Source organism: Drosophila subpulchrella, chromosome 2R (assembly GCF_014743375.2).
Source record: "Drosophila subpulchrella strain 33 F10 #4 breed RU33 chromosome 2R, RU_Dsub_v1.1 Primary Assembly, whole genome shotgun sequence".
NCBI lineage: Eukaryota > Metazoa > Arthropoda > Insecta > Diptera > Drosophilidae > Drosophila > Drosophila subpulchrella.
Window position 1 is genome coordinate 4,045,979 of NC_050611.1, and position 26,096 is coordinate 4,072,074.

Sequence of the window (26,096 nt, forward strand, 5' to 3'; positions counted from 1 at the left end):
AAGAAATTTTGTGACTTGTTATTCACGTACAATAAAGCGAAGCTGTTGTAAGCACTGGATTGTTTTCGTTTTTCGTTAAGTTTTTAAATACAATTTTTTAAACCAGCGCGATAGTTACACATTTTGTAGCGATAATCGACAATGTAGTCGATAAGGTATCGCACATATCGATACGTTTTTCACTGGTCGCTTACAACAGACAACTGAAGAATCAAAAACAGAAAAACAAATCAAAACAGAGCAATTCCAACCCAGGCACAATGGATCTGCAGCAGCTGGAGGAGCAGGCGCGCCAGGCGGCGCTCAAGGACATACAGAACATGCTGCAGCGGCCGGGCCAGCTGGAGAAGGTGGAGCAGTATCGTCACCGTGTGGCCCGCAAGAAGGCCTCTGAGGAGGCGCTCCTCAAGACCGGCATGCAGAGCCAACTGGATGGGGTCAGGGTGGGCCTCAAGCAGCTGGAGACCTGCATGCAGGACGTGCGTGAGGTGAGGCGCCGCATGGACGAGGTGGAGCGCCTGCTGAGGGTGGTTCCCGAGGTCTACGACGCACTGGAAGTCGTCCGGGAGGAGAACACGAAGCACTCGCAGTACGCCACCGCCATGGAAAACCTCAAACACATCTTCAACGTGGACGCCAGCGTCCAGAAGACAATGGCGCTGATCGAAGACGACAAGCTGCTCAATGCCCACCAGTGTCTGGCGGATCTGGAGAACTCGCGCGATGATCTCCTATATGAGCTGCACAAACAGCCAAAGCAGCACGCCTCCGACAAGATCACACTTAAGCGCCACTTCGAGAAGGTGGACACCGTGTCCCAGGAGCTGGAGAAAAGACTGCGCCTGATCCTCAGCCGAACGCTAAACACTTTGCGCAAGAAGCCCACAATCATAGTCACCGCGCTGCGCATCATAGAGCGGGAAGAGAAGAACGACCAGTTCGCCTTGCAGCAGCAGAAGGTCACCGGGTTCCTGCCGCCCGGGAGACCGAAGGCTTGGCGCCGCATGATCATGGATGTGCTGCAGCAGTCGGTCGTAACGCGCATAGAGGGTTCCAAACTGGAGGAGCGAGCGGACAACAAGATGTGGCTGGTCCGCGACCTCGAAATCCTGCGTCAAATGATCCTCGAGGATTTACGCGTGGTGAAATCTCTTTGTGTGCCCTGCTTCCCGCCGCACTACGATATATTCGGGGAGTACGTCAAGTTCTACCACGAGGGACTCTCTAGCTATGTGAGTAACCAGCAGTCATTTCAAAAAAAATCGTTAACCGGATGTTTTTATTTTTAGCTTGATAACATTGTGCGCTCTGGCTTGGAGGGCAATGAATATGTATCTATGATGGCGTGGGTCACACATACGTATCCAGGCGTAGAGCTGATGTCCCACCCCGATCTCAACGTGGATGTACATCGATTGATAGGAACTCTGTTGCGCCCTGAGCATCTGAAGGCGTTGGAGGATGAGTACCTGCAGAATATGCAACGCAACTTCCAGGAATGGATGACCAAGGCCGCCGAGACGGAAAAGCAGGAGTGGTTCACTGAGACGGTGCCCGACCAGGATGAGGAGTTCTACCACACGTCGGCGCCGGTCATCATATTCCAGATGATCGACCAGCATTTGCAGGTGACCAACACGATTCACCAGGAGCTGACGTTCAAGGCGCTGGTAATGAGCATCCAACAGGTTGAGATCTTTGGCCAGACCTACCTAAAGAACGTGATCGAGCTGAAGGAGCACCATTTCCGAAATCGGGACCAGATTAAGTACTTCACCCACTACATTATCACCATTGTGAATAATAGCCAGCAAATGGTGGAGCTGGCGCAGCAGATGAAACAGCTCTACTGGCCCAAGTCGCGTACAGAGCACTACGAGGACTTCGAGCGCCTGCTGGGCACGTTCCAGCGGATCCGGGCTCACGCCGCCAGCTACCTGTTGGAGGAGGCCTTCCTGGACATGGAATGCCACTTTAACGACCTTTTCACCGCCAAGTGGTTGGCCAGCAACATTGCCGTGGACACCATCTGCGTGACACTGGACGATTACTTCCAGGACTACAACCACTTGCGACCCAATAACTTCGAGATGGTCATCAACGAGGCCCAAAAGCTACTGGCCAAGCGCTACATTAGGGCTCTGCTCTCCAAGCGGTTGTCAAAGCCACGAGCCGAGTGCGATGCCATTACCCGGAAAATCAAAACGGAAGCCAAGCGATTTAAGCTGTTCTTCGAGAAGATAGCTCCAAAGATTTCCCTTAGCGACTCTCCACTGGATCTAATATCCACGCTATCAGCACTGCTCATCTCGGATATTGAGCTCCTTGTTTTGGATCTGCACACGTTGCTGGGTAGCTATCCCTCCCTGAATGAGGACCACCTGGTGCGGCTCTTCTATATCCGAAACGATGTAAAGGCGGCGGAGGTGCGAGAAAAGGTGCAGGATGCTATGAAGTCGAAAAAGGCAATGGTCAGCATCGCCAAGCAGGACTGCATCTTCAAGGAGATTGTGTTCAGCGACAAACTGTGGTAGACCCCTTAGAACCTTCCCATTCCTTATGACATTTTTTGTTCAGTATCGTATTTACTCTTATACTGGGATTGTAATATGCCTTATCAACAGGTAAATTATTGTATAATTAACCACAAAAATATTGATTCCTACTGAAGACAGCTGGAATCTTACACTTATAAAACATTAAAAATATAATAACACAAAATGTAATTTCTGTATTAAAAGTATTATCTTTTTGAATTGAATAACCTATCATATGAAAATAATTGGAATATGTATATTATGGATTTGAAGTTAGTTAATGATTAATTTCAAATTCACACCTTCGAAAACAACGGTTTTTGTATTCAATACAAAGCTCATTAAAATGTAATATATCCATCGGTTCAATTAAAACTTTCTTTATGAAAGTCATGTTTTTTCAATTTGTCCGTTAAATAGCTAGAGCGGCAGCACTTCCGGTGAAAGATGCCAGTGTTGTAATGGACAAAATCACGATTTGAAGCACTGGCTCTGCGATAACATATGGCAGGAGTATATATAGTCGCGACGGATTCTCTCCACGTGTCAGTTCCCCACGATCCGCGTTCCCAAGCAAGATGAGCTACAGAGTCCAGCCGAGCGGCTTCGCCACCAAGTCCATCCACTCGGGCCAGAGCCCCGAGCAGTGGAAGAGTGCCTCCGTGATTCCGCAAATATCGCTGAGCACCACCTTCAAGCAGGATGCTCCGGGCGAGCACAGGGGCTACGAGTACTCCCGCAGCGGAAATCCCACCAGGACTGTGCTGGAGACGTGCTTCGCCGCCTTGGACAACGCCAAGTTCGGTTTGACCTTCTCGTCGGGATTGGGAGCCACCACCGCCGTGCTGACCATGCTGAGCAGCGGCGATCACATCGTCATGGGCGACGATGTTTACGGAGGAACCAACCGCTTGATCCGTCAGGTAGCCACCCGCCTGGGAATCACCGCCTCCTTCGTGGACCCCACAAATCTGGACCTTATTAAGGCTTCCATCAAGCCGGAGACCAAGCTGGTGTGGATCGAGTCGCCCACGAATCCGTTGATCAAGGTGGCCGACATCGAGGCCATTGCCCAGCTCGTCCATGGAGTCCGCGAGGACCTGGTCCTGGCCGTGGACAACACCTTCCTGACCTCCTACTTCCAGCGGCCCCTGGAGCTGGGCGCCGATCTGGTTTGCTACTCCCTGACCAAGTACATGAACGGCCATACGGATGTGGTCATGGGTGGCATCACCATGAACTCCGAGAAGCTCTACAACAGCCTGAAGTTCCTGCAGAACGCGGTGGGCATTGTGCCGTCGCCATTCGATTGCTACCAGGTGAACAGGAGTCTGAAGACCCTGTCGCTGCGCATGGAACAGCACCAGAAGAATGCCCTGAAGATCGCCAAGTATCTGGAGGCCCACCAGTTCGTGGAGAAGGTCCTGCACCCTTCGTTGCCCTCGCATCCGCAGCACAAGATCGCTCTGAAGCAGACCTACGGATACAGCGGCGTGTTCTCCTTCTACATCAAGGGTGAGCTGAAGCACTCCTCGGCGTTCCTGAAGGCCCTCAAGGTCTTCACCCTGGCGGAGAGTCTTGGTGGATACGAGAGTCTGGCGGAGCTGCCGTCCGTGATGACCCATGCCTCGGTTCCGGCGGAGGACAGGAAGACCCTTGGCATCACTGACGGTCTGGTTCGCCTCTCAGTTGGACTGGAGGATGCCGAGGATTTGATCAACGATCTGGAGCAGGCCCTTGACATCGCCTCAAAGGCCTAATTCACACGCATCACATGTATTTTCTCAGGAGTTGTTAGATCGCAAGATAATGAATTTGTAAATTAACCCACCCAATAAAAGTGTATTGTCTAAAATTATATGATTGGTAACAGTACTATAATGAATCTTTATGGCGGATCGGAAAAATATCGGATATATCAAAGTGAACTTTGTGTATCTTATAAACACTTACAACTGCAGTTATCGGTAACTGATGTACTGCTGATATCTTGGTAAACAATGATATACAATATAGCTATGTGTCAGCTATGTGCATATGTACATCTCGGATTTCTTTAAAAGCTTCTGACCCCCCATAGCTACAACCTTGATTATTCCGAAATCATCCATTGTCATGCCGGTTTCTATACACAAACAATGAATCAGCATATTTAAATTCGCTCAATCATTCTAAGTCGCGATAGAAGAAAATAATATCTCGCGAACGGATGTTCCGACTTTTCAGAAAAATAAAGTTCGTTCGCCTTATAGATTAGAAATGAAGAAAAGCAAGAAAATAGGAAGAATAGAAACATTTTATTGAACTTTTTCAAAATGGGACTTTTAGTGTGTGTTGCTTATCAAAATCATTCCTTCTACATACATATATAGTCTTTTATTTGCTGGCGGACTTTTTGGCTAGTTCATAAATACGGTGCGATTGGGTTCAGATAGTGTAAATTTTCTTGATTCTGCCTTTAAGCTACATTTTAAATAATAATAAAAGTAAATAATGATGAGAAAATTGTGTTTATTTTAACAATTCCCGGTACATGTCTGACAGAATGTAGTTGATTAAAAGTAAGCTTTAACATTATGTGTACGTTATCCAAAACCATACCATTTGAAAGATACATACTATTGTGAAGTGTGCATAGCATTAAATGTACAACAAGAGCCATATCGTTATAATAAGCAACTGCGGCTTTCCAACGTTCATAATTTTGCCATCTATATATATTCCTTAAAAAATGCATTTTAATTGCTTAGAGTAACCAGTAGTTCATGTGCAATGCTTGTCCTTAGTACTTGTAACGATAAATAGCGACGCCAGCTACTCCAATTAATATAGAACCCATCAGATAGCCAAGCAGCTTTAGCTGAAAGGGAACGATGGTGATTAGTCAGCACTCTGATGATCTCTGCAGTTTCTCACCTTGGAGTTGTCTACAAGGGGCTGCTTTTGCCTGGTGGCAGTCTTCTGCTCCATTTTCTTGGCCTGACCCAGCATCTTCTGATACATCTCCTTTTCGTTGTGTTCCTCGCGGCGAGCCTTGATGAAGAGCCTGGCCAAATCCGATTGAACGGCTCGATTGTCGGGTTCGATAGTTGCTACCTTCTGCAGAAGCTTAATGGCCCCCTGGGTGTCAGCCTTGCCTTCTAGTATCTGCAATGGAGTTCAACGAGTTAGTATGTGGAAGTCTAGGGCTTTGGACCATCGACTCACCCTGCCTTTGCGGTACAAGGCTTTCGAGTTGTTTGGCTGGCACCGCAGGACGTGCTCTACAGACTGTAGAGCGGCGTCAAAGGCGGCGATTTTGATTTGTGTCATGGCCAAGTTATTGTAGACTATCAATCGATCTTCCAACAGGGCCTGCGTATCGCTGTTTGAAAGCTCAAGGTCCTCCTTGTCAAACTCGGATTCCGGATCACCGTCCCGATTGTCTAGGAAGTCCAGAGCACGTCTGTACAGGTGAATGGCGGTGGTGAACTCCGAGCGCTTGTAAAAGAAATTGGCACGTTCTTTCTTGCGGGTACTGAAAAGGTGCTTTACTTATTTAGTGACCCGAAACAGAAGGCGAGAATTGGACATACCCATATTTGCGCAGTATTTCAAAGCTCTTAAGGTCCGCAAAGTCTTCGTATTTGATATCCAAAAGCTCTATTTCGTAGGTAAGCTGGAAGGAGCAAGACATTTAAGACAGTTCGTCGAAATCCTGAACGCCAAACCTACATGCGAATCGGGCGGAACCAGGTACTCGGACTCGCCGTCCTTTTTAAGTCCAAGGGTGCCGTAGCCAAAGCGGGGATCCACGCTAACCTGGGCCACTTCGCCGATCTGCATCATGGGCACCACCATGTCCAATCCCTGGACCACCTCGAAGTCCCCCACGTGGCACTGGAAGTTCTTCTCCTCCTCCACCACCTTGCCGTTGTCCAGTTTGCCGATCAAGTTCAGGGTGACCAGTTCCCCTCGAAGCGGCCGTCTGCCTCCGTCCTCCGTCGACTTTTTGATTGTGCGCTTTATCAGCTGCTTGTTGCCCAGAATATCACATTCGTCCTCGGGATCCTCCTCCACCGCCTTCTTATCATCTCCAGAAGCGGCAGCCGGGGCTGCTCCATCCCCGGAGGCGGCCTCCTCCGCGGCCACCTTGCGGATGTCCTTCGTGTCCTCGGCGTTGGTCAGGTCCTCGAAGGAGCTGCTGCTAGACTTCTCCGTATCCATATTTACCTAGGTTGGCGAGACGAAAGTGTGTAAATCATTGGAACTCGGAACAAAGGGCAAAGGCAAAGTCGACTGAGTGGACCACTTCACGGGTCTTGCAGACTCCCGTAATCACAACTTACGGCAGTATCTAACTGTGGTCTCGGATTTTAGTAACAAAAAAGGTTCGAATTTATTTCGAAAGCAACAAACGACAAGAAAGTTACTGGAAACGAAAAAAAATTTTACGACCTTCTGAAAGTGTGACCAAGTATAGTTTCCCGGGAGTACCGCACGACCAACAGGCAACTAAACGTCCAATTAATTTAAAAATATTTCTGTACTCTAAAAAACTAATTTAGAAACTTGGTAACTTTAACAGTTTAGTATCCTTTATTTTCTGCAATATTATTTGGCTTAAATGTCTTTTTTGGGAATCACAAGAAAAGTAAAACAAGATGGAAAGAACTGTCTGCTTACGTCCACTGTCCATTGTAGGTACAATTTTTAATACCTAAAAAAATGCATAGAATATTTCTTACGACGAAGCAAGTGGTCATGGTCGACTTATTTATTTTTTTGGCATGATCTTATTTCATAAAGAAAAATATATTACCCTTGAAAATGGGGCACTGTGGTAAAGGGGGCATTCCATCATAGTCTTATCAACGTTTTAAAGGAACAAGGGCAAAAACCAAAATTAAATTCGTTGTCGCCTCTGCAAATTTTCATCCAAATAAATAACTTTTAAGACGTTTAAAATTATTTAAAAAAAAAAAACTGATATAACAGCTGATTGGACGTAGAATTGGATGCCTTCAGCACTGCACACCCTACGGTATTTTAGGCGCTATCAAATGCAAAATACTAAGTGATGGAAATACTGCCTATCCCACCACTATAACCTATCGATGCCGGCAGTGCTTGATATCGGCAAAGCTTCCATCTCCAACTCGCGTCGGCAGCAAATTGTTTTTTCTGCATTTTAGGGAAATAAACTAAAAAAAGAAAGAAAAAGCCAGATACATCAAAGGAACAGAGCACAGCCACTGCCAAAATGGTGAAACTAACACCGGAGCTGATCAACCAGTCGATGCAATACATAAACCCGTGCCGGGAGCGCGAGCTGGATTTGCGCGGCTACAAGATTCCACAGATCGAGAACCTGGGCGCCACCCTGGACCAGTTCGACACCATCGATCTGTCGGACAACGATCTGCGCAAGCTGGACAACATGCCGCACCTGCCGCGCCTCAAGTGCCTGCTGCTGAACAACAACCGCATCCTGCGCATCAGCGAGGGACTGGAGGAGGCGGTGCCCAACCTGGCCTCCATCATCCTCACCGGCAACAACCTTCAGGAGCTAAGTGACCTAGAGCCGCTGGCCGGATTCACCAAGCTGGACACCATCTGCCTGCTCATCAACCCGGTGTCCACGAAGCCCAACTACCGCGAGTACATGGCCTACAAGTTTCCGCAGCTGAGGTTGCTCGACTTCCGGAAGATCAAGCAGAAGGACCGCCAGGCGGCGCAGGAGTTCTTCCGTACCAAACAGGGCAAGGACATGCTGAAGGAGGTCAGCCGGAAGTCCAAGATGAGCGCCGCGGCCGCATTGGCTGCCGAGGCGGGGAATGGCAAGGGACGGGGATCGGACGGCGGGCGACTGGCCAATCCAGAGGACATGCAGCGCATCCGCGAGGCTATCAAGCGGGCCAGCTCACTGGCGGAGGTGGAGCGCTTATCGCAGATCCTGCAGAGCGGACAGCTGCCGGATAAGTTTCAGCACGAGCAGGAGGCGGCGCAGAACGGAGCGGGGCACAACGGCTCTGGGGCCGTGCCCATGGATTACTAGGACCAGGAACCGTCGTTTATCCGTCAACTACCTTATAACCGTAGACCAATATTTTGTAATAAAACGCCGACAAAAGTTGATTCATCGCATTCTGCATTTTGGACATTCACAAATATATATAGTATCTTTTGTTCTCAACTAGGGCGGCTGGCCGGAGGATCTTTCACGGAAAGATCTGGGACAACTGGCCACCGTGGAAATGCATTTACATGAACATAATTGGCTAAAAGTTTAACAATCTACAGTGAGTACGAAGGGGATAAAAAAGTCGGAGGAGCAGCTGGCTTAAGGAGTGGGGATCGGCGGATCTGGCTCCTGGTCTGATATGGCTGGGAGGTGCTATTAGGATCCTTTCGCCGCCATTATCTCGTCGTAGTGCAGGCCCGTGTAGAAGATGATCCACGTGACCAGGAATCCGGCAAACGATGTCATAAAGCCCTCCTTGACCAGCTCCCAAACTCCGCCGTAGGCGTCCTCGTCCACGTTCTGGAAGTTGATGGCGTACAGGTAGACGATCCCGCAGCTGATGCCGGCGAATCTGGGATAGATGATGAAGATCAAAAGGAGGTTCTCCGGCTATTTATAGGTTATAGCTACTCACAGTACGAGACCCAGGAAGCCCTTCAGCGGGACTATGCCCCAGATGACGCCGAGGAAAATGCCGAACACCTGGCGGGACCAGTAGATCACGTCCAGGAACTCCTCCTGCGGGGATTCGGGGTTAAGCGTGCGGGCTTTACGATTTATGACGGGTAACTTTGCTCACCTTGTCCTCCCACTCCGATTTTGTGATGGCGCGCGCGCAAATTTCCCGCAGCGTGGAGGATTTGGCCGGGTGGCCGTTGCGCTCGATTGTACTTGTTTTCGTGGCCATTATTTGTTTCAGCTTTGACCCAATTCACTTTAAATTATTTTGTTAATTAATTTTTCACTATCAAATGACTAACGCGTTTGCCGAGCTGAAAATCCCAAGCGCCTTGGATGACGATAAGAAAATACCACTGAATTACAGGGGAATACCAAAAAAATATACCGCATTAGTGTTGTTAAGCTTGTTTACATTCAGGTGACAACCCTGGCATCAGCTGTTTGGTTATGTGAATTAGTTTTTCTTTTCTACTGGTTAATTTTTGATAAATAATGCTACAAATAACCAAGATCTGCCTGGCCACTTACGCCACAATTACTGGTAAGTGCTTTGCTGCATTATAAGCCTTTTACAATTCATCAAAGTTCTGTATTAACCCAGCACAACGAGGAATTGCGCTAACAGCCAGCCGCTCCATCGATCAAAAGTGGCGTGCAGGCAAGGGATTGCCGGAAAACCCGAATGCCTTTGGCCCACTCACAAATTTGCCTGACTTTACCTACCTAGATGGCAGACCCACGCCCCTGGGAGTAAGTACGCCCCTTGAGCCCCTCAAAACATCACCCTTATAATCCATGTTTTGTAGGCCAACCAGAAGAGACGCCTGCAGAAGCAGCAGGAGATCGCCTCGAGGATCGTGGAGCTGAGTGGCGAGCTGGAGTTCGCCAAGCAGCGACATGAACGCCTCAAGGAGGCCGCCGAATCCGAGAAGCAGCGCCTCATCCAAAGCAAACTGAAGCCCAAGGGCCACCTGCTGCTCAAGCAGAAGAAGTAGCCTCCTAATCTTAGCCTGTATAAGTTATCATAAGTCGCTTAGTGAATGGAGACGAAATTATACGATGGTCTTGAGATGTGGACACATGTTTGCCCAAAACACGTTTCAAAAACGTTCCCCAAACAGCAAGCGTGGTTCATTAGACGTACCGCTAATGAGGAATTAATTGCAGCTGGGCGACCCACCTGCCGCAGCCTAATTGAGTGCTAAAACGCCGGTGACGCACTTGCCGGGGCAGCGTGTCCTGGCATTTAGGCGAGAAGAAAGCATGGCCCGCTTTTCCCAGCCGTCCGAGATGAGCCCTTGAGGCTGGAGTGGGCCTCCATTCACACATTAGCTGCTAATAGGAGGCTTACGCTCGCGCATTCGAGTCTCTCCTCAAACTATTTTTGTAAACAAGGAAGTCGGCGGTTTCATTTGTTGTCTGTTTATCTGTAAGCGTTTGTCCAGGGCCAGTTACATAGGTTGGACGTCTCCTCTTCCGGCCTGCGCAATGTGCTCCAGATCCCCGCGTGGCCGCCTGGAGAGACTATCAGATCGATCGTGCCAGCTGAGGCATCCAACCATGACAAATGTGATCCCTGCTGTTTGCCTTTATCGGTAAATATGTACCTTCGCTTACCAGCTCAATATTTGCACACCTTGCCAGTGGGGCTCTTGTTTTTCCGAGTATTTGACTTTTCGGTTAGGATATCAAGAATTTTGCACGGCCGGCAAATGTTTGTCTTGGGTTCGTACGATCACTTGCGTATAAACCAAACACCGGCATAATAAAATCCACAGAAACGTGCTCCACTTAGGCCTGTTTTCGCCGAGCTCGTTCAACCGATTTATTGGTTTTAAATTGGGTAAAAGACGTGCTAGTTATAGTTACTAGCCGCCACTCCACATTTATATTGGGATGGAAAAACATCCGACCCGGCCGAGCTTCACACTTCCCGAAAAAACATCAACAAAACTAAAGATCCATTGATCCCCTAGGTGGCAGACATAAAAATTTCCATAACCCTTTGTTGCTGCCAACTCACACCGGTCAAAAATTGGTAAAAGTGGTAATTAAATAGACGGTTAATGTGCCACTGTAAATATTCAAATATTGCAGGGTGCAAATTTAGCTATTTACATTCGCACATTTAGCTAACAAAGAAATCAAGACTGAGGAAATTTTCTAAGCAGATGATAGTCATTTGGATACGGCGGCTACTCGAATTGCAGAATGTTTGTCGCACTTCTTGCAGAAATTAGCCGAGGTGTATGAAATTTGGCACCGTCTTTCAGGTCTCGAGTCCGGTGAGGGTGTGACAAAAAAAAGAAAAACCTGCCTCCGCCGGAGCTCTCAATCAAAATGAAGCCCAAGTCGCTGCGCTTAGTTTGAATGCAGCCAATCGTGCGTATACGTAATGCGATCTGATTCCAACTGGATTGTTTATGTTTCCTTTATCACTGGCAAATATCGCACCTTTCTGTTGTTGTTGACCATGTTTTGGGTGTGCAAAAAAATATTTACCCCCAGTTGGGTGGCATGGAAAAAGGTGAAGTTGTGGAAAACAACTGAATTTGTTGTTATTGCCCCCACAGCACAGGATCCCGACTGGGATTTATATTTATATAATTGTATAAATTCATATAATTAGCGGGTTTATATTTACGCCCGAAACTTTTCGAAACAGTCGGCGATAATTGATTGCGAATTAGTCTGGGTCCAAAGCATATGTCTTTTCCTCAATTTCATCTGCTTAACTATGGTTTACAAAAGCCTAGACGGTTTCCCAGAAATCTCTGATTCACTATCCATCTAATCTTTGGGTGCAGTCATGCCCCTTTTCGGAGCCTGATTTAAAGTGCAGACCAGATCGCAACCGTGTCGAGTTTGTTCGTTAATTATTTTATTGCTCCGGGGAGCAGATCATGTTTTTTCTAGAAAATCGCGGTATTTAACACTTCCTGAGTCAGCCGGCCACATTTTCACGACAAATTGATTAGGCGTCGCATGAACCGTTGCGGTTGGGTATTTATAAAGCCAGAGTCGTATTTTTAGACACCCGCTTATTTGCGTACCTATGCTGATTTATGATAAAAAAGGCGAATTTCATTACAGCGACATTCGAGGTCTGGATTTAGACTTAGCGTGTGACCACACAAAAATTACCACCCGGGGACCACAGCGCCTGGTACACATATTACTCACGCAAACCTTTCGACCAAACAAAAGGCAAAAAACCGAAAGCAGAGCGTCGAAAGCCCCTAATTACTTTCGTCCGTTCACTGGCCTACGTCAGAGCCCCGAAGATCAACAATAAATTAAAACACTTATAATTGATCCAGATCAAAACAATATGGTCACAGACAATGGGGGAATTCTAGGGGACCGTATCTTTCCGCATTGTAAAAACTTTTCCAAGCCAAACTGGCTTCACGCCTGCCCTGCACCCGGCAATTAGAGCCTTTTGTCTGTGTCCCACCGAATCCCATGGAGATAAGACCATGTCTCCAAGCCACAGCAGCCGCGCATGCGCAAAACAAAACCCAGACATCGATGGATCGTATCGGACTTGATTCGGATTCGGATGGCGATGGCGTCAACCCAAGAGAGTTTGACTACGTCGAAAATGTCGCTGCGTTCCCTCCGAACTTGCGTCACATATGGGAGCCTCGGCTCGGCCCGAAAGCAAATTTTCACATTTGGGTGCGAATAATGCGGCCGGTGCGTATATAAGGGAAGGGTTCTTCACAGCAAAGCACACAGAACTCGCCAGACGTTCAGAGCAATCAAATCAACCACCAGCCAGAAATCAAAGGATAATATTACCCCAGGATACCAACCAGTTCTAACCATAAAGCACAATGGATCTTAAGGTAAGCATGGCTATACAGAGATCTCCGAGAGAACCAAGCTCACCCAGCCCCTCTTCCCGCAGCAATTGTACTCGTGGATCTGCCTGCTGGTCAGCATCATCATCTGCAAGGTGTCCGAGGCCAAGCCCACCTACTACGACCTGGATAGCTACGAGGCCTACGACACCGACCGCTACGATGGCTCCTCGTACGCGCTGACCTATGGGAAACCCCTGACGGATAACCGGCTCAAGAAGCTGAATCCGGGCTACTACTATGTGGACGATGGGTACATCGCACCGGTGGCCGCCAGTGCGGGCTACACCCGCCGCGAGGATGGAAACTCCGAGAGCGGTGCCCTGCCCCACAACGTCAAGTTCACCCCCATTGTGCGCGTACGGCAGACCAAGACCAAGCGCAAGAAGCTGTTCGTGCCCAACTTCTTCGGCTAGAGGAGCTCCTTCCGGTCCTCCTGCCGGGACTGAGAGTACAGACTGAGGATGTTTAGAGTAGGCTTAGCTGTAGTGTTAGTCGCGTGGCTCCCACACCAAAAAGTACCTTATACCTATATTGTTATCTATTTTATACGCTGCCAAAGCGATGACCAAATTATATTTATATACCCAAACCCAAACAAATAAAAATACCCAAATTTATGAAAGAAATTTATCAACTAAATAATTATTTCTGCGGTTGCAACCTGAAAGGCGACCACACGAGTGGGAATCGTGAAATTTTAATTAAAATATATTTTTAGAAAAACGGCGATACGCAAGTCGGAACTGTAATTTAGAGTTCAAAAACAAAAGTATGTCTTTGCTCCCTAGCTGGATTTATTCGGTTACCAAAAGTATGTGATTGTGGGCTCAAATTCAACAAAAATTCCTTTAAATATTCAGCATTTTAAAGACTTATCCAGACTTACTGCTAAGCAGTAAACGCTTTCGCTGATAACGCCTCCACTTTTAATCAAAAATGCCGTACAGAATTTGATGAACCGAAAAGTGTCTATTTAATTTGGCGATTCGGTGCTAATTGACCACTTAAGCAATTTAATAAAATCAGAACAGCATTTATTATTATTTATACTTGGTTTACAGTAAACATTTCTCGATGATGTGATCATTTAAAATAAATAATGTGTAAAGCAGGAAGATGTTTGCGTGTAAGCGTCCTTGGTGATCTTGTTATCTTGTTTTTATTGTTGAAAAAGAAATAGTAGATAAGTGCACTTGAATATTTATCACGCAAATAAAGAGTAAATGTTTTATTTAACATTTTTAAATGGTCCACACCTACTCTCTGGGCATATTTAAAAACAAATTCAAATAAATTGCTACATATTTTATAATCGGGAATACTACATAAATAGCTTTGCGCTAATTTTCAGAGGGACATCTCTATACGTTTTCTCTGGATCTTTTTATTATGTACTTTTAAATCCACAAACCATGTTCCGATTAGTTAAATACAAATTCCATTTAAAAATTTAAATATTACTAAGTTCTTTCTTCTGAAAGGGAGTTAAAAAAGTTAAAGTTTTTAGACTTCAAGGGAATCTTAACTATGCCTAAATGTCCGTCAATGCTTTTTAAACTTGTTATACCGGAAGTCATAATTACCGCCACATGACCAGGGCTGCCCAGCGATAGACGTACATGCATCGATGACTACATTGTACATCATCGGTCTATCGATATAACAGCTGTCGTCATTTGTGGAAGAAGAGGAGAAATTTGCAAATTTACTGAAAAACCAGGAGAAATTCAGCGTCGTCCAAGATGAGCTTCATGCAACCGAGTCCCGTTAAGTACGCGTGCTCCTGCGGCATCCTGAACCCGATCAACAAGCTCTTCTTCTGCCGCCACTGCCCAAAGCTGCGCTGCGGATTCTGCGTGACGCACGAAATTGAGTCCCATTTCTGCTCCAACTGCCTGGAGAACATCCCTTCCACTGAGGTAAGATCAGTCTGTAAAATATACTCTGCCTGTCTACAGACAACAATGAAAGTTATATTTAATAGTGCAGTCACTAGTTATTAAAAACTGCATTAGTACTTTCCCATTTTCAGCTATGAATCAAGTTACTTATTTTTGTTTATTTTAGGCACGCCACAAGAAAAACTGCTGCGCCAACTGCTTCGACTGTCCCTGCTGTCAGCACACCCTGTCCGCCCGAGCCTCCACCGTGCCAGTGGTGCGCAAGACTGAGGAGGCGAAGGACGCCAAGGATGGCGGAGACTCCAAGGGCGACACCACGCCCCCTGTTCCGGCGAGCAGCAAGCCCTCGGCGGTGCCCACCACCAAGAAGATGTACTATCTGTCCTGTCTGTCCTGCCGCTGGACAACACGGGATGTGGGCATTCCCGACCAGGGCGTGGCCACGGGCACCTGGCCGGATAACGAGTGCCTGTACCAGGCGCGTTTCAACGCCCTGGTCGAGTACTTCCAGGCTGTGGTGCTGCAGGAAAAGCAGGAGAAAATGGAGTTCATGCGGCGCAAGGCGCCCAAGCAGCACAAGTTCCCCAGCCTGACGGATCGCACTGGTCTGACCGTATCACTCATTCGCCGCCAGATCGGCTGGAACGACAAGGTGCCCAAGGCCAAGGCCGTGATCACGCCGGCTGAAGCCACGGCCGAGGTGGAGGGACTGCCGGCGACCATCTTCACGGAACCGTTGAACCTTCGCAATGTCACGACAATCACCCAGCGACACAGCCAGCCGGCGGATCAACCTACTGCTGTCGGTAGTCTGTATCCGCAACGGCGATCGCTGTGGATCAAGCGGTCGCTGCGATGCCGGCAGTGCGAGCACAACCTGATCAAGCCGGAGTACCATCCCACGTCGATCAAGTACCGCATCCAGCTCTTCGCCAGCTACCATGTTCCCGAGGTTGTGATGGTGCGATGCGAGCAGCCGCTGTTGCCCGGCAAGAGCAACGCCATCCTGCTGAAGCTCACCAATCCAACCATGTACGATATGACCATTCGCCTGTTGACTGCAGCTCCTCCCGAGGATCCGCAACTGTCAACGGAGGCCAATCGTGTTGTGAAGGATGAGCCGATTTCCTCGTCACCACTTCTCAAGGCTGTAGGCATCACCTTGTCGCGTCAAAACTCAACCCGAGAGGTTAAACGAGATGTGGTAGATTTGTCTAACGCCGAAATAGTGCCGTTGGAAAGCGAGTTTGTGCTCAGCCAGCGCGATGATTCCAAGGAGTTTGATGAGTACGTACAGCTGCCCACCGAGGAGCCCAAGTTCATTGTTTGGCGCAAGGGCCACAAGGTGCTCTTACGACTCCAGTTTACGCCTGCAGAGGAGCTGCCCGCGAGCACTGACGTGGTGCTGGGCTTCTATATGCAGTACACATACGTCAACACCGTAACCAATGCGTCCGAGAAAAAGGAGCCCACCACCCATGCGCTCCACTCTAGGGTGTTCATCACCGCAGGCGCCATTGAGCCAAAGGCCAACTAAGATGGAAACTTAATTGCCCAATTGGCATACTAATCGAACTTATCAGAAACATAAAACACGCTTTATGAAAGCTAGGAAAATATGTATTTATTTATTAATCCATTCGCGAAAAGCAGCTAGTATTAAAGATTAAACCGCTTGTTCTAACCCTACTCGGTATTTTTTACATAATACACTTTATCTTCGCGCTTGCTCAGTCTTTGGTTGCAGGACTAGCCAAACCTGTCCACTTCTCGCTCTCGGCCCACAGGAACTTTCCAACCTTATCGTCCAAGGCAGCGGGGGCCACAGCCTTTGGCTTGCAGTCGCTGAAGTACAAGCCAGTGACATCCTTCAGTTCCGGATCCAGAGCAGCATAAATTGAGGTCTGGGCTCCACTTTTCGGTGTCTTCAAAAGCGGCCAAATCATAGGCTTCAAAAAGAATCTGAAGTTTGTAATGTTACTAATAGAGTTCCATTCTTTCTATAGCTTCCACTTACTTCACGAAGTTGGTCTGGAAGAAGGCCCAGTTCCTCGCCAGTTCCGTGTCCACAACACCGGGATGCAGGGAGTTGACTGTAACACCACTACCCTCCAAGCGCTTGGCCAGTTCTCGGGTGAACAGGACGTTGGCTAATTTACTCTGGCTGTAGGCTAGGCCCTCATGATAGGACTTCTCGCTGTTTAGGTCATCCACGTTAATAGCGCCCCGCGTATGGGCCAGACTGGAAACGACGACAATGCGACTAGGAGCCGATTTCTGGAAAATTTACTAGATGGTTATCTTATGTACTTGATTAATATAATCCACACATACCTTCAGCACATCGAGCAAGAGGTTAGTCAGCAGAAAGTGTCCAATGTGGTTGACACCCAATTGCAGTTCGAAGCCGTCCTTGGTTAACATCTTGGGGCAGCGCATCACGCCGGCATTGTTGATCAGGACATCTAGCTTATTCTGCTCTTTCTTGAAACTAGCAAGGGAATAAATTATAAGACATAAAAACTAGAGGCTTACTCTGGTTAGCTTACCCAACCACAAATTGACGGATGGATTCCAAGGAACTCAAATCAAGTTCCCGGGAGAATACATTCTGGTTATTCGTCTCTTTTATGATGTCATTGCGGGCCCTGTCACATCGGTTCATATCCCTGCAGGCCATGTACACGGTTCCTCCGCGCTTGGCAATCTCCAGAGCTGTCTCCTTGCCAATACCGGTGTTGGCTCCCGTAACAATAAACACTTTTCCAGTCTCATCGGTATCCTTTGTGAATTGCCCTCCCTGCATATATTCCCTGTAAATAACAAAAACATTGTGGTGAAACTCGGTTATCTATAACTAGCAAATCATAATTGCGAGTCATCCATTCGTCGTCATTGTATGTTTCATAATTTCCAGAATTTATTCACGGAACTTACTTCAAGAGGTAGATACCCACGCCAATGATAGCTGGCCACAGTATTATGGGGCTCAATAAACAATCGATGAAAATGCACATTTTGAATATATTTTATTTTGTTTACTGTTTGGGGTGTTGTCAGATCTGAGTTCACTCGTAGAATGCTAGGCGGTACGAAAAGCACAGCTGTTGAAATACTACTGAACAGGGCTACTGCGATACAAATATATATAATCTCTGATTCTCATGTACATGGCGAAATCGGAAAAATCAAAAGGCAAAGAGAAGGTTGCTCCCTTAAAATAAGAGCACAGTTTGTTCTACAAGGGGGGTGGAATTCGCTGATCAAGTTTTAATAAGCAAACCTATTTAAAGGATATTATAGTTATGAATTTATAATTGTCTAACTCAGTGATGAAGTCGTTTCCGACTCTATCAAAAATATTCTTGACCGGCAAACGAGTAATATCTCGTATTTATATGAAGGTTAAAGTAATTATTTTTATTTAAGGGTTTCTTTTATGGAACACGGATTGCATAGATAAATAAACTATAACTTTAATTAAATATAAAAAAGGTTGTCCATATCTCGCTCTAGTTTGCTAGGGGACCTACCTATTTTCGCTTGCAGTCGATAAAGTACTGACCAATAACGTCCCCCAAATGGATGTCTGAGTTCCATTCCTTCGAGTCTTTGGGGGTAACCAGATTATAGTCAGTATCGATATGGCCCTTCCCAGGAAAAGTTACATTTTGTCGCGTCCGAAATTTAATTATGTAATTTTTTACCTTTCAAGATAAAGTTACTATTTTCAGGTATAAAATATCGTCTAAGATATCCGTAAGAAAACTAAAATATGTCTGATCCTTATGGATTATTTTAAATAATGTCCTTTCCAAAAACTGGATTATCCCATATATTTTGGTATAATAAGTTACGACCCCTTCTGGGGACAAAAATTAAAAATAATTTTGTAAGTTCAAAGATGATTTTATTTTAATAAGATTAAAGTAATAAATAATGAAATGGCTGGTGATGGATTACATAATTTCTTTAATCCAATTTGGACGTATTAACGCCTGTCCACTTTTCACTCTCTGCCCACAGGAACTTTCCAGTCTTTTCGTCCTTTGCGGCTGCTGACACATCCTTCGGCTTGCAGTCGCTGAAGTAGAGTCCAGAGACCTCCTTCAGTTCGGGGTCCAAAGCGGCGTAGAGGGTGGTCTGCGCTCCACTCACTGGAGTCTTGAAAAGAATCCATTGCACAGGCCTCACCAAGGACCTAAAATACAACGATTAATATCTAGTTCGGACAATGGCTAACTTACAACTTACCATGCAAAGATGTTCTCCATGAACTTCCAGTTCCTCGTCAGCTCCGTGTCCACAGCTCCGGGATGCAGGGAATTAGTCGTGACCCCAGTTCCCTCCAGGCGCTTGGCCAATTCCCGGGTAAACAGAACGTTGGCCAGTTTACTCTGGCTATAGGCACCCGTTCTACTGTACGATTTCTCACTGTTCAGGTCATCAATGTTGATAGAGCCGTAAAGGTGAGCCAGGCTGGACACGTTTACGATGCGACTGGGTGCAGTTTTCTACGAGGTATATAAAGTTAGTAATGTGTTTTAAAAGTCAGTAGTTTCCAAATGCCAAAATTACCTTCAGAACATCCAGGAGCAAGTGGGTGAGGAGGAAGTGTCCCATGTGGTTAACACCCAGCTGCATTTCGAAGCCATCCTTGGTCAGAGTCCTGGGGCAGTGCATAACTCCTGCGTTGTTGATCAGGACATGAAGCTTGTCCTGCTCTTTCTTGAAACTGATTTACAAATGAATTTGTTTTAGTAATAGGCATATTTATTGATCAGTTAAGTTTGCTTACCCCGCAGCGAATTTACGAATGGATTCCAGAGAACTCAAGTCCAACTCGCGGGCGAAAATATTTGTGTTATTTGACTCCCGGACGATATCCTGGCGGGCCTTTTCACATCGGTTCATATCCCTACAGGCCATGTACACGGTTCCTCCGCGCTTGGCAATCTCCAGGACTGTCTCCTTGCCGATTCCCGTGTTGGCACCGGTGACAATGAACACCTTGCCCGTTTCATCGGTCTTCTTGGTGAACTGACAGCCCTGCATGTATTTCCTGAAATTCAATCGTGGGATATTGTATTTAGCTCAGTTCGTATTACTCATAAGAAGCATAAGTATTTCATGCTGAAATTACCTCAGAAAATACACAGCTCCAGCAATGATAGCCGGCCAAAACAACAAACAAGTCAAGCAGCCCATTTTTATTCTGCAGTTACTTCCAGTTGAGGGATCTCTCAGTGAATGCCAGCTATGCCGGCTCCAGCTGTCTTTTAAATACCATGTTCGCTATCTGTGAGAAAGTACACGACAGCCATAAAATGCTTACTCACGATGAGAATATTTCGAACTTACGAGAAGAGAACGCAGTAGGTTGGAGAAGAAGAGCAAATTCGTAATGTTTTGAAAATATTACGTATACGTGTGCATTGCAGGCCCGAATATACGTCGGCCAAAACGATCTTAGCCGAAGTCTTGTTAGGGCAAACAGCTTGTTAAACCATTTGTTTAAACGCAGGCTTATTTATAGACCTAATCAATTATCATCGAGCTGCGAGAACGAATGTCACGAAATGTTTGTACCCATATAAAATGAGTTGCATTTTAACAGAAAAACTTAACTGCATTATAGAAATAAATTTTAAGTTTTGTATTGATGAAGTTTAAGAACGTTCTTTAGTAAAACGGGTGTTACATACTATTAGGCACTTCTAATATAATTCAAGTTTATGGTGTTGGTAGTGTATATTACCTTGACATAGAACATTACTAAAATATTAATATCGCAAATTTTTAAACTATGATAGGATTCATGAGATGCAGTGGCGATCCGGGAATTATTTTAGGGCAGATTGTTAGAGCACGCGCATCATACTTTTGAACACAATGGCCGCGCAATGTTTTCCAAAAAATTTTTCTACATGAGAACCCACCGAGTTTCACCTACATAAATAAACCAATGATGATAGCAATTATAGCCCACGTCGTAATTATTCCAGTCCATTTTTCGCTCTCGGCCCACACCAATTTGTCGGTTATGTCTTACCTAGCGGCAGCTGCCTGTTCCTCTTTCTGGCAGTTGTGAAAATACCGCCCTGTAACCTTTTCCAAATCGCGATTTAAGGACAGGAACGGGCCACATCACAGGCTTTAAAATATATCTAAACGTGCTTCAATAATAAGTAAAGTTATCAATAAAACGTATATATAAGCTCACTGCATATAATAAGCATTTAGAGTATTCCAATCCCTGGCCAGTTCTGGAACGGAACCAGGATTAAGGGCGTTTACCGTGATACCTGTTTCTACCAATCGCTTGAAAGGACCACAACTCGACTCGGTGCAGTTTTCTAAGACATATTTCTAGATCAGTCATATATCATAATAAATAAATCAAAATCGCATTACCTGTAAAACATCCAGCAACAGGTTCGTAAGCAGGATGGAACCCACGTGGTTTAATGCCTAGCTGCGATTCACACCTGTCTTGGGTCAATCTATGAGGATATCTCATATTTCCAGCATTATTAATAGGCACGTCTTATTCTGCTCTCGATTGAAGTTATTTTAAAGAAGAATTTTAAGTTACATGCTGGAATTCTTAGTAATTTTTATGATACAAGTCCAGCAACGAATTTACGAACGAAATAATATCTTACCCGTTTCGACGGCTTGCTTCTTGAACTGAATGCCTTGTTTATGATGCCTGGAAAAAAATTGTTCATAATTGTTTAAGCTAATATATCATAATAGTTAAGTATTACCAGTTATAAAACACATTTTTCATTTCACAATATTCAGCTTTAAGTAGTTTTGTGTGTTCACAGAAGACTCTTTCATTGTTATATGCTGTCAATACTGCTACTCTTTTTATATAAATACTCTTCAATAGGTATACGTTCTCCGTGCTCAGCAATAACGAAAATTCACGATGATTTAATTGTTAAAGTTGCAAGAGAACGACCACTGGGCGAATATGGGGACAGAGAATACGAGTCATCACGATAAGAGTGAATATAATATGAGAGAATTTTGTTTAAAGGTTTTCTAAGAGCGGGATCGATTCTAATTACAATACAGATAACAGCGGGTATGCAGGGACTATCTAGGAGATAGGGCACCGAAAAATATTTTAAGCTTTTTATAATGTTAGTTATATTTAAATGTAATTTATTACAAATTATAGTTTACATGTTGAGTATAGCAAATGATTTAAAATTGTACTTAATAAATTTATAACACGTGCGTTACAAAAAACCATCAAAAAAAGAAAACATATCCTCCTAAAATAGGTTTAACAATGTTTAAGGTTGGTGCTAAAAACTGCAGAGGACTTTAAACTCATGGTATATGTATATGCCTCTTAAAAAAATTGTAATTTCATTTAGGGTCAAAAGTTAAAGCCATCATTTGTTCGGTCAAATACTAATGTTCGTCCACTTCTCACTCTCCGCCCACAGAAATTCGGCATCATCATCATATTGGGCGGCAGACCCAACATGCTTTGGCTTGCAATCACTGAAATATTTTCCTGAGACGTTTTCCAAACTGGGATCCAGAGCTGCATACAGTGACGTCTGGGCTCCGTTTCTGGCAGTCTTTATAAAAATCCAAATGAAAGGTGCAATTACGATTCTAAAAGCAAACCATTAATTAATATATTTTTAGGGTTCAACCAATAAGCGAACGTACTTTCCAATCTTCGATCCCAAGAATGGGGTATTTCGAAAAAGCTCCGTGTTCACTACACCAGGATGTAAGGCATTCACCGTGACTCCAGTTTCCTCCAGACGTTTTGACAACTCCCTGGTGAAAAGGATGTTGGCCAATTTGCTCTGACAATAAGCCATCTTTCGATCGTAGGACTTTTCGCTGTTCAGATCATCTCGATTAATTCTACCGAATCGGTGAGCAATGCTGGATAGGACCACAATTCGACTGGGGGCGGAACTCTTCAGGACATCGAGGAGCAAAAGAGTGAGCAGGAAGTGACCCATGTGATTCACACCTATTTGCATTTCGAAACCATCCTCCGTCAGCATCTTGGGGCAGTCCATAATGCCGGCGTTATTGATAAGAATGTGAAGTTTATTTTGCTCTTGCTTGAAGCTGTGAAAATATATATATTAAATATATATTTTTTTAAATTTAAAAGGTGAAAACTTGCCCATCTGCGAAGTTCCTTATGGACTTCATGGAGCACAGATCCAGTTCACGCGCGAAAACATTGTGATTGTTAGTCGCCCTGATGATCTCCTGACGTGCCTGCTGGCACTTTCTCATATCGCGACAGGCCATATATATGGTGGCTCCCCTGCGAGCCAATTCCAGCACGGTCTCCTTGCCAATTCCCTGGTTACAGCCGGTCACAATCACAACTCTGCCAGTCTCATCCGTTTGCTTTGTAAACTGGCCACCCTGCATATACTGCCTAAAGAAGTTCAAAATTTATAGGAATTTCAGAGAAAGTCTTTTAAATTCACCTGAGAAAGTATATTCCAATAGCAGAAAGTGTTGACCCATATACCAGCGGGCTAAATAGGTAATCCTTGGTTGCATTCATTTTTCCACTCCGAATGCTACCAGCTACAAGTGTCGACTGGCGAGATGAGGCCCACGTACACTTTTCTATATACAGTAATATCAAAACCTTGGAATGCACATACTTGATACATTAATGATCATAAACCGGTAAAAATACCATCGGTAGTATAAGGTCGGAGGGCTTTGCAAGTCTCGGAGAGTAACTGAGGCTTCCGAGACTTGTTACCGTCTGGTCAAAGTTTGATACTAAAATGTATAAAATTATTATAACCGTTGATCCTAAGTGGTTTTTGTTTGAGTCGTTGGTTAATATGACGATAAAATGATGTGAAGAATTAAAGCTTTGCTAATAATAAGCTAATTTATTTAAGTCAATGGATTTAACTTATTTATTCTAAAAAGTTACGTTTAACTACCAGTTCGTGACAGGTCATTTTTTATTTCGCTGGAGTCAAACGTAATTGCTTAATTATATTTATTTATTTATTTAAATTTACTTAAATAAAATGATCTGAAGAATTAAGCTTTGATTATAATAAGTTAATTTAGTTTAGGTAACTGGATTTTACCAGTGGCGGATCCAGAGACGATTCTTGGGGGGGGAAATTGAACTTATTCTTCGATTTGGGGTTCAAACTTATTATTGCGAGAGAAATACAGTACAAATTATAAAACAAAAATATTATTTGGTGAGAAGAGTGTCACTGTTGTATTTTCATTTTTTTATTGCAGAGAATATTTTTCTAGCAAACAAGTAAAATTTTCAGGTTCTGTGGTTCCAAGGGGGGGGAAATTTCCCTAATTTCCCCCCCCGTGGATCCGCCACTGATTTTACGTATTGATTCTAAAAAGTTACGTTTAACTCCCAGTTCGTGACCGGTCATTTTTTATTTCGCTGGAGTCCAACTTAATTGCATAATTAAATTTATTCAGTTATTCAATGTTAATTTATTACTGCAAGGGTATGCACATTTCGTGTAGCTTTCTTTCTCGCGGTTTTTGTTTAAGCCTTCTCCTTGTAATTTCCAACATTTCGTTTATGTCTGTGTCATTAACACAGGAATTCGATTCGATTAATATTATATCCGTAGCTAAATGAGCTTTCTGCTCACTTATTCCCGGAGACATGTTGAATAAAGATGATTTTCGCAGGCTTCGTAAAAAGCCAACCCAAACAATACACCGATTGTTTTTTAAGGGGAGTGCTTGGACCATTTACGCAATAGCCTGCGGATTCCACTTCTTCAAGATGCACTACAATGAGCGAACCAATCAAGTGGAGGAGGCCCATTATCATCGAATATGGTCAAAGATTGTAGTTGCCATCAAGGTTTTGCTAGTGGCCAGCCAATATCTGCAGTACTTCGTTCTCGGATTGGTCATATACATCCACATCAAACTGGTGCATACAAGCAGTGCCCAGAACTTTGTGATGAGTGTTCTCATGCTGGGAATAGTCGTTACCGGCCTGCGGCGCTTGGTGATTTTTCTGCATTTGAAAAGGGATCGGAGGTTTGTGGAACATTCAGTCAACGAGATCCTGCAAATCACCAGCCTGATCGAACGAAAGATCGGTATGGTATACAACTGCGACTATGTTTTGTTGGGAGTGTATTTGTTCAAACTGTGGATACTCTACATTCTGTTGGATGCCTTATGGAACAAGCCCTACTTCCTGGTTATTAACTTCCTGTACTGGGTGTTGCTGGAGTACTGCTTTGCAGGGTATTTCCTTTACCAGCTGATCCTTATCAGCTGGTATCACACCATTATCCTGTTCCTGCAGCGCTTTATCGAGGATTACGAAAATCGGCAGGAGATTGAGGCTCATCAGCGATTGCTCCTCCTCTTTGAACTGCACCTCCGCATTAACAATCTCCACAAATACATTAAGGACAAGTTTTCCTGGCTTTCGACTTCTATTTACCTTATGATCTTCACCTGCATCTTCAACATGGAACTTCTCATAGAGTGCAGCCTGTTCGCCGAGGACGAGCTTGAGAACAAGATTTTTATAATTGCTGACGGGTGTTTGGGACCCGTGTTCATTCCCATCCTATATGTGCTGATCCTGGGAATGTGTACTGACCGAATCCGCGATGCTGAATTACAGCTACAGCAGCTCATCGTTATCTCACAAACGTTGTATGTGAGAAAAATAAGACCACACCTTCCAACCGTAGTGGTTCTCGACAACGAGGTGAGATCTTTCTTGAACTGCCTACTTTCTGTAATTCATGGATTATTTTCAGCATACTTCTTTGATGCTTCACCAGAAATTGGAACCACTCCAAAACATGATCATTTTGGATATCACCTGCGATCGTCAGTTCGCCTTGGACTATATTCTCACAGTTATCCTAACTGCGTTGTCGCTTGTACAGTATACTATATCATATGGAAGAATTATTAGAGAGTGTTTGACTCATAAATAGATTACAAATTCCTGACTTGATTAAGCACCAAAAATATACCTTATAGGGACGGAATGCTTTTCTTATCCATTTACTTATTCCTGTTGATACTTAACCTATATATGTATATACCATTTGGA

At 45.0% G+C, this 26,096-nt stretch overlaps 12 protein-coding genes across 12 annotated transcripts; 7 read left to right on the top strand and 5 right to left on the bottom strand.

Annotated features, from left to right (window-relative positions):
• Positions 1-192: 192 nt before the first annotated feature.
• Positions 193-2,740, top strand: LOC119549489 (exocyst complex component 3). Its single transcript, XM_037857592.1, has 2 exons — positions 193-1,232; positions 1,290-2,740. The coding sequence occupies exons 1-2, from the start codon at positions 261-263 to the stop codon at positions 2,532-2,534; spliced, it is 2,217 nt and encodes a 738-aa protein (XP_037713520.1). The 5' UTR covers positions 193-260; the 3' UTR covers positions 2,535-2,740.
• A 296-nt stretch (positions 2,741-3,036) lies between these two features.
• On the top strand, positions 3,037-4,395 carry LOC119549491 (cystathionine gamma-lyase). Its single transcript, XM_037857594.1, has one exon. It carries the CDS (start codon positions 3,116-3,118, stop codon positions 4,295-4,297), a length of 1,182 nt encoding a protein of 393 aa, XP_037713522.1. The 5' UTR covers positions 3,037-3,115; the 3' UTR covers positions 4,298-4,395.
• Positions 4,396-5,028: 633 nt separating this feature from the next.
• On the bottom strand, positions 5,029-7,017 carry LOC119549490 (peptidyl-prolyl cis-trans isomerase FKBP8). Its single transcript, XM_037857593.1, has 6 exons — positions 6,866-7,017; positions 6,252-6,749; positions 6,113-6,195; positions 5,745-6,054; positions 5,454-5,684; positions 5,029-5,397 (listed from the first exon to the last, which is right to left on the bottom strand). The coding sequence occupies exons 2-6, from the start codon at positions 6,741-6,743 to the stop codon at positions 5,320-5,322; spliced, it is 1,194 nt and encodes a 397-aa protein (XP_037713521.1). The 5' UTR covers positions 6,744-6,749; positions 6,866-7,017; the 3' UTR covers positions 5,029-5,319.
• Positions 7,018-7,658: 641 nt separating this feature from the next.
• On the top strand, positions 7,659-8,654 carry LOC119551561 (probable U2 small nuclear ribonucleoprotein A'). The gene has a single exon (XM_037860959.1). It carries the CDS (start codon positions 7,780-7,782, stop codon positions 8,572-8,574), a length of 795 nt encoding a protein of 264 aa, XP_037716887.1. The 5' UTR covers positions 7,659-7,779; the 3' UTR covers positions 8,575-8,654.
• LOC119551562 (respirasome Complex Assembly Factor 1) lies at positions 8,650-9,539 on the bottom strand. Its single transcript, XM_037860960.1, has 3 exons — positions 9,341-9,539; positions 9,176-9,279; positions 8,650-9,112 (listed from the first exon to the last, which is right to left on the bottom strand). Exons 1-3 carry the CDS (start codon positions 9,446-9,448, stop codon positions 8,917-8,919), a joined length of 408 nt encoding a protein of 135 aa, XP_037716888.1. The 5' UTR covers positions 9,449-9,539; the 3' UTR covers positions 8,650-8,916.
• A 95-nt stretch (positions 9,540-9,634) lies between these two features.
• Positions 9,635-10,301, top strand: LOC119551563 (39S ribosomal protein L52, mitochondrial). The gene is made up of 3 exons (XM_037860961.1): positions 9,635-9,763; positions 9,824-9,972; positions 10,029-10,301. The coding sequence occupies exons 1-3, from the start codon at positions 9,715-9,717 to the stop codon at positions 10,215-10,217; spliced, it is 387 nt and encodes a 128-aa protein (XP_037716889.1). The 5' UTR covers positions 9,635-9,714; the 3' UTR covers positions 10,218-10,301.
• Positions 10,302-12,760: 2,459 nt separating this feature from the next.
• Positions 12,761-13,717, top strand: LOC119550823. Its single transcript, XM_037859768.1, has 2 exons — positions 12,761-13,073; positions 13,136-13,717. The coding sequence occupies exons 1-2, from the start codon at positions 13,062-13,064 to the stop codon at positions 13,502-13,504; spliced, it is 381 nt and encodes a 126-aa protein (XP_037715696.1). The 5' UTR covers positions 12,761-13,061; the 3' UTR covers positions 13,505-13,717.
• A 1,029-nt stretch (positions 13,718-14,746) lies between these two features.
• LOC119551141 (dynactin subunit 4) lies at positions 14,747-16,681 on the top strand. Its single transcript, XM_037860331.1, has 2 exons — positions 14,747-15,010; positions 15,159-16,681. Exons 1-2 carry the CDS (start codon positions 14,834-14,836, stop codon positions 16,527-16,529), a joined length of 1,548 nt encoding a protein of 515 aa, XP_037716259.1. The 5' UTR covers positions 14,747-14,833; the 3' UTR covers positions 16,530-16,681.
• On the bottom strand, positions 16,591-18,092 carry LOC119551142 (retinol dehydrogenase 13-like). The gene is made up of 5 exons (XM_037860332.1): positions 17,930-18,092; positions 17,542-17,805; positions 17,327-17,483; positions 17,010-17,269; positions 16,591-16,954 (listed from the first exon to the last, which is right to left on the bottom strand). Exons 1-5 carry the CDS (start codon positions 18,007-18,009, stop codon positions 16,723-16,725), a joined length of 993 nt encoding a protein of 330 aa, XP_037716260.1. The 5' UTR covers positions 18,010-18,092; the 3' UTR covers positions 16,591-16,722.
• Positions 18,093-18,885: 793 nt separating this feature from the next.
• On the bottom strand, positions 18,886-20,277 carry LOC119549927 (retinol dehydrogenase 13-like). Its single transcript, XM_037858268.1, has 5 exons — positions 20,136-20,277; positions 19,791-20,054; positions 19,571-19,727; positions 19,247-19,506; positions 18,886-19,193 (listed from the first exon to the last, which is right to left on the bottom strand). The coding sequence occupies exons 1-5, from the start codon at positions 20,198-20,200 to the stop codon at positions 18,965-18,967; spliced, it is 975 nt and encodes a 324-aa protein (XP_037714196.1). The 5' UTR covers positions 20,201-20,277; the 3' UTR covers positions 18,886-18,964.
• A 1,874-nt stretch (positions 20,278-22,151) lies between these two features.
• On the bottom strand, positions 22,152-23,626 carry LOC119551864 (retinol dehydrogenase 13). Its single transcript, XM_037861455.1, has 4 exons — positions 23,482-23,626; positions 23,166-23,429; positions 22,691-23,107; positions 22,152-22,633 (listed from the first exon to the last, which is right to left on the bottom strand). Exons 1-4 carry the CDS (start codon positions 23,559-23,561, stop codon positions 22,417-22,419), a joined length of 978 nt encoding a protein of 325 aa, XP_037717383.1. The 5' UTR covers positions 23,562-23,626; the 3' UTR covers positions 22,152-22,416.
• Positions 23,627-24,668: 1,042 nt separating this feature from the next.
• On the top strand, positions 24,669-25,977 carry LOC119549905 (uncharacterized protein CG1339). Its single transcript, XM_037858219.1, has 2 exons — positions 24,669-25,742; positions 25,795-25,977. The coding sequence occupies exons 1-2, from the start codon at positions 24,669-24,671 to the stop codon at positions 25,975-25,977; spliced, it is 1,257 nt and encodes a 418-aa protein (XP_037714147.1).
• Positions 25,978-26,096: the final 119 nt, after the last annotated feature.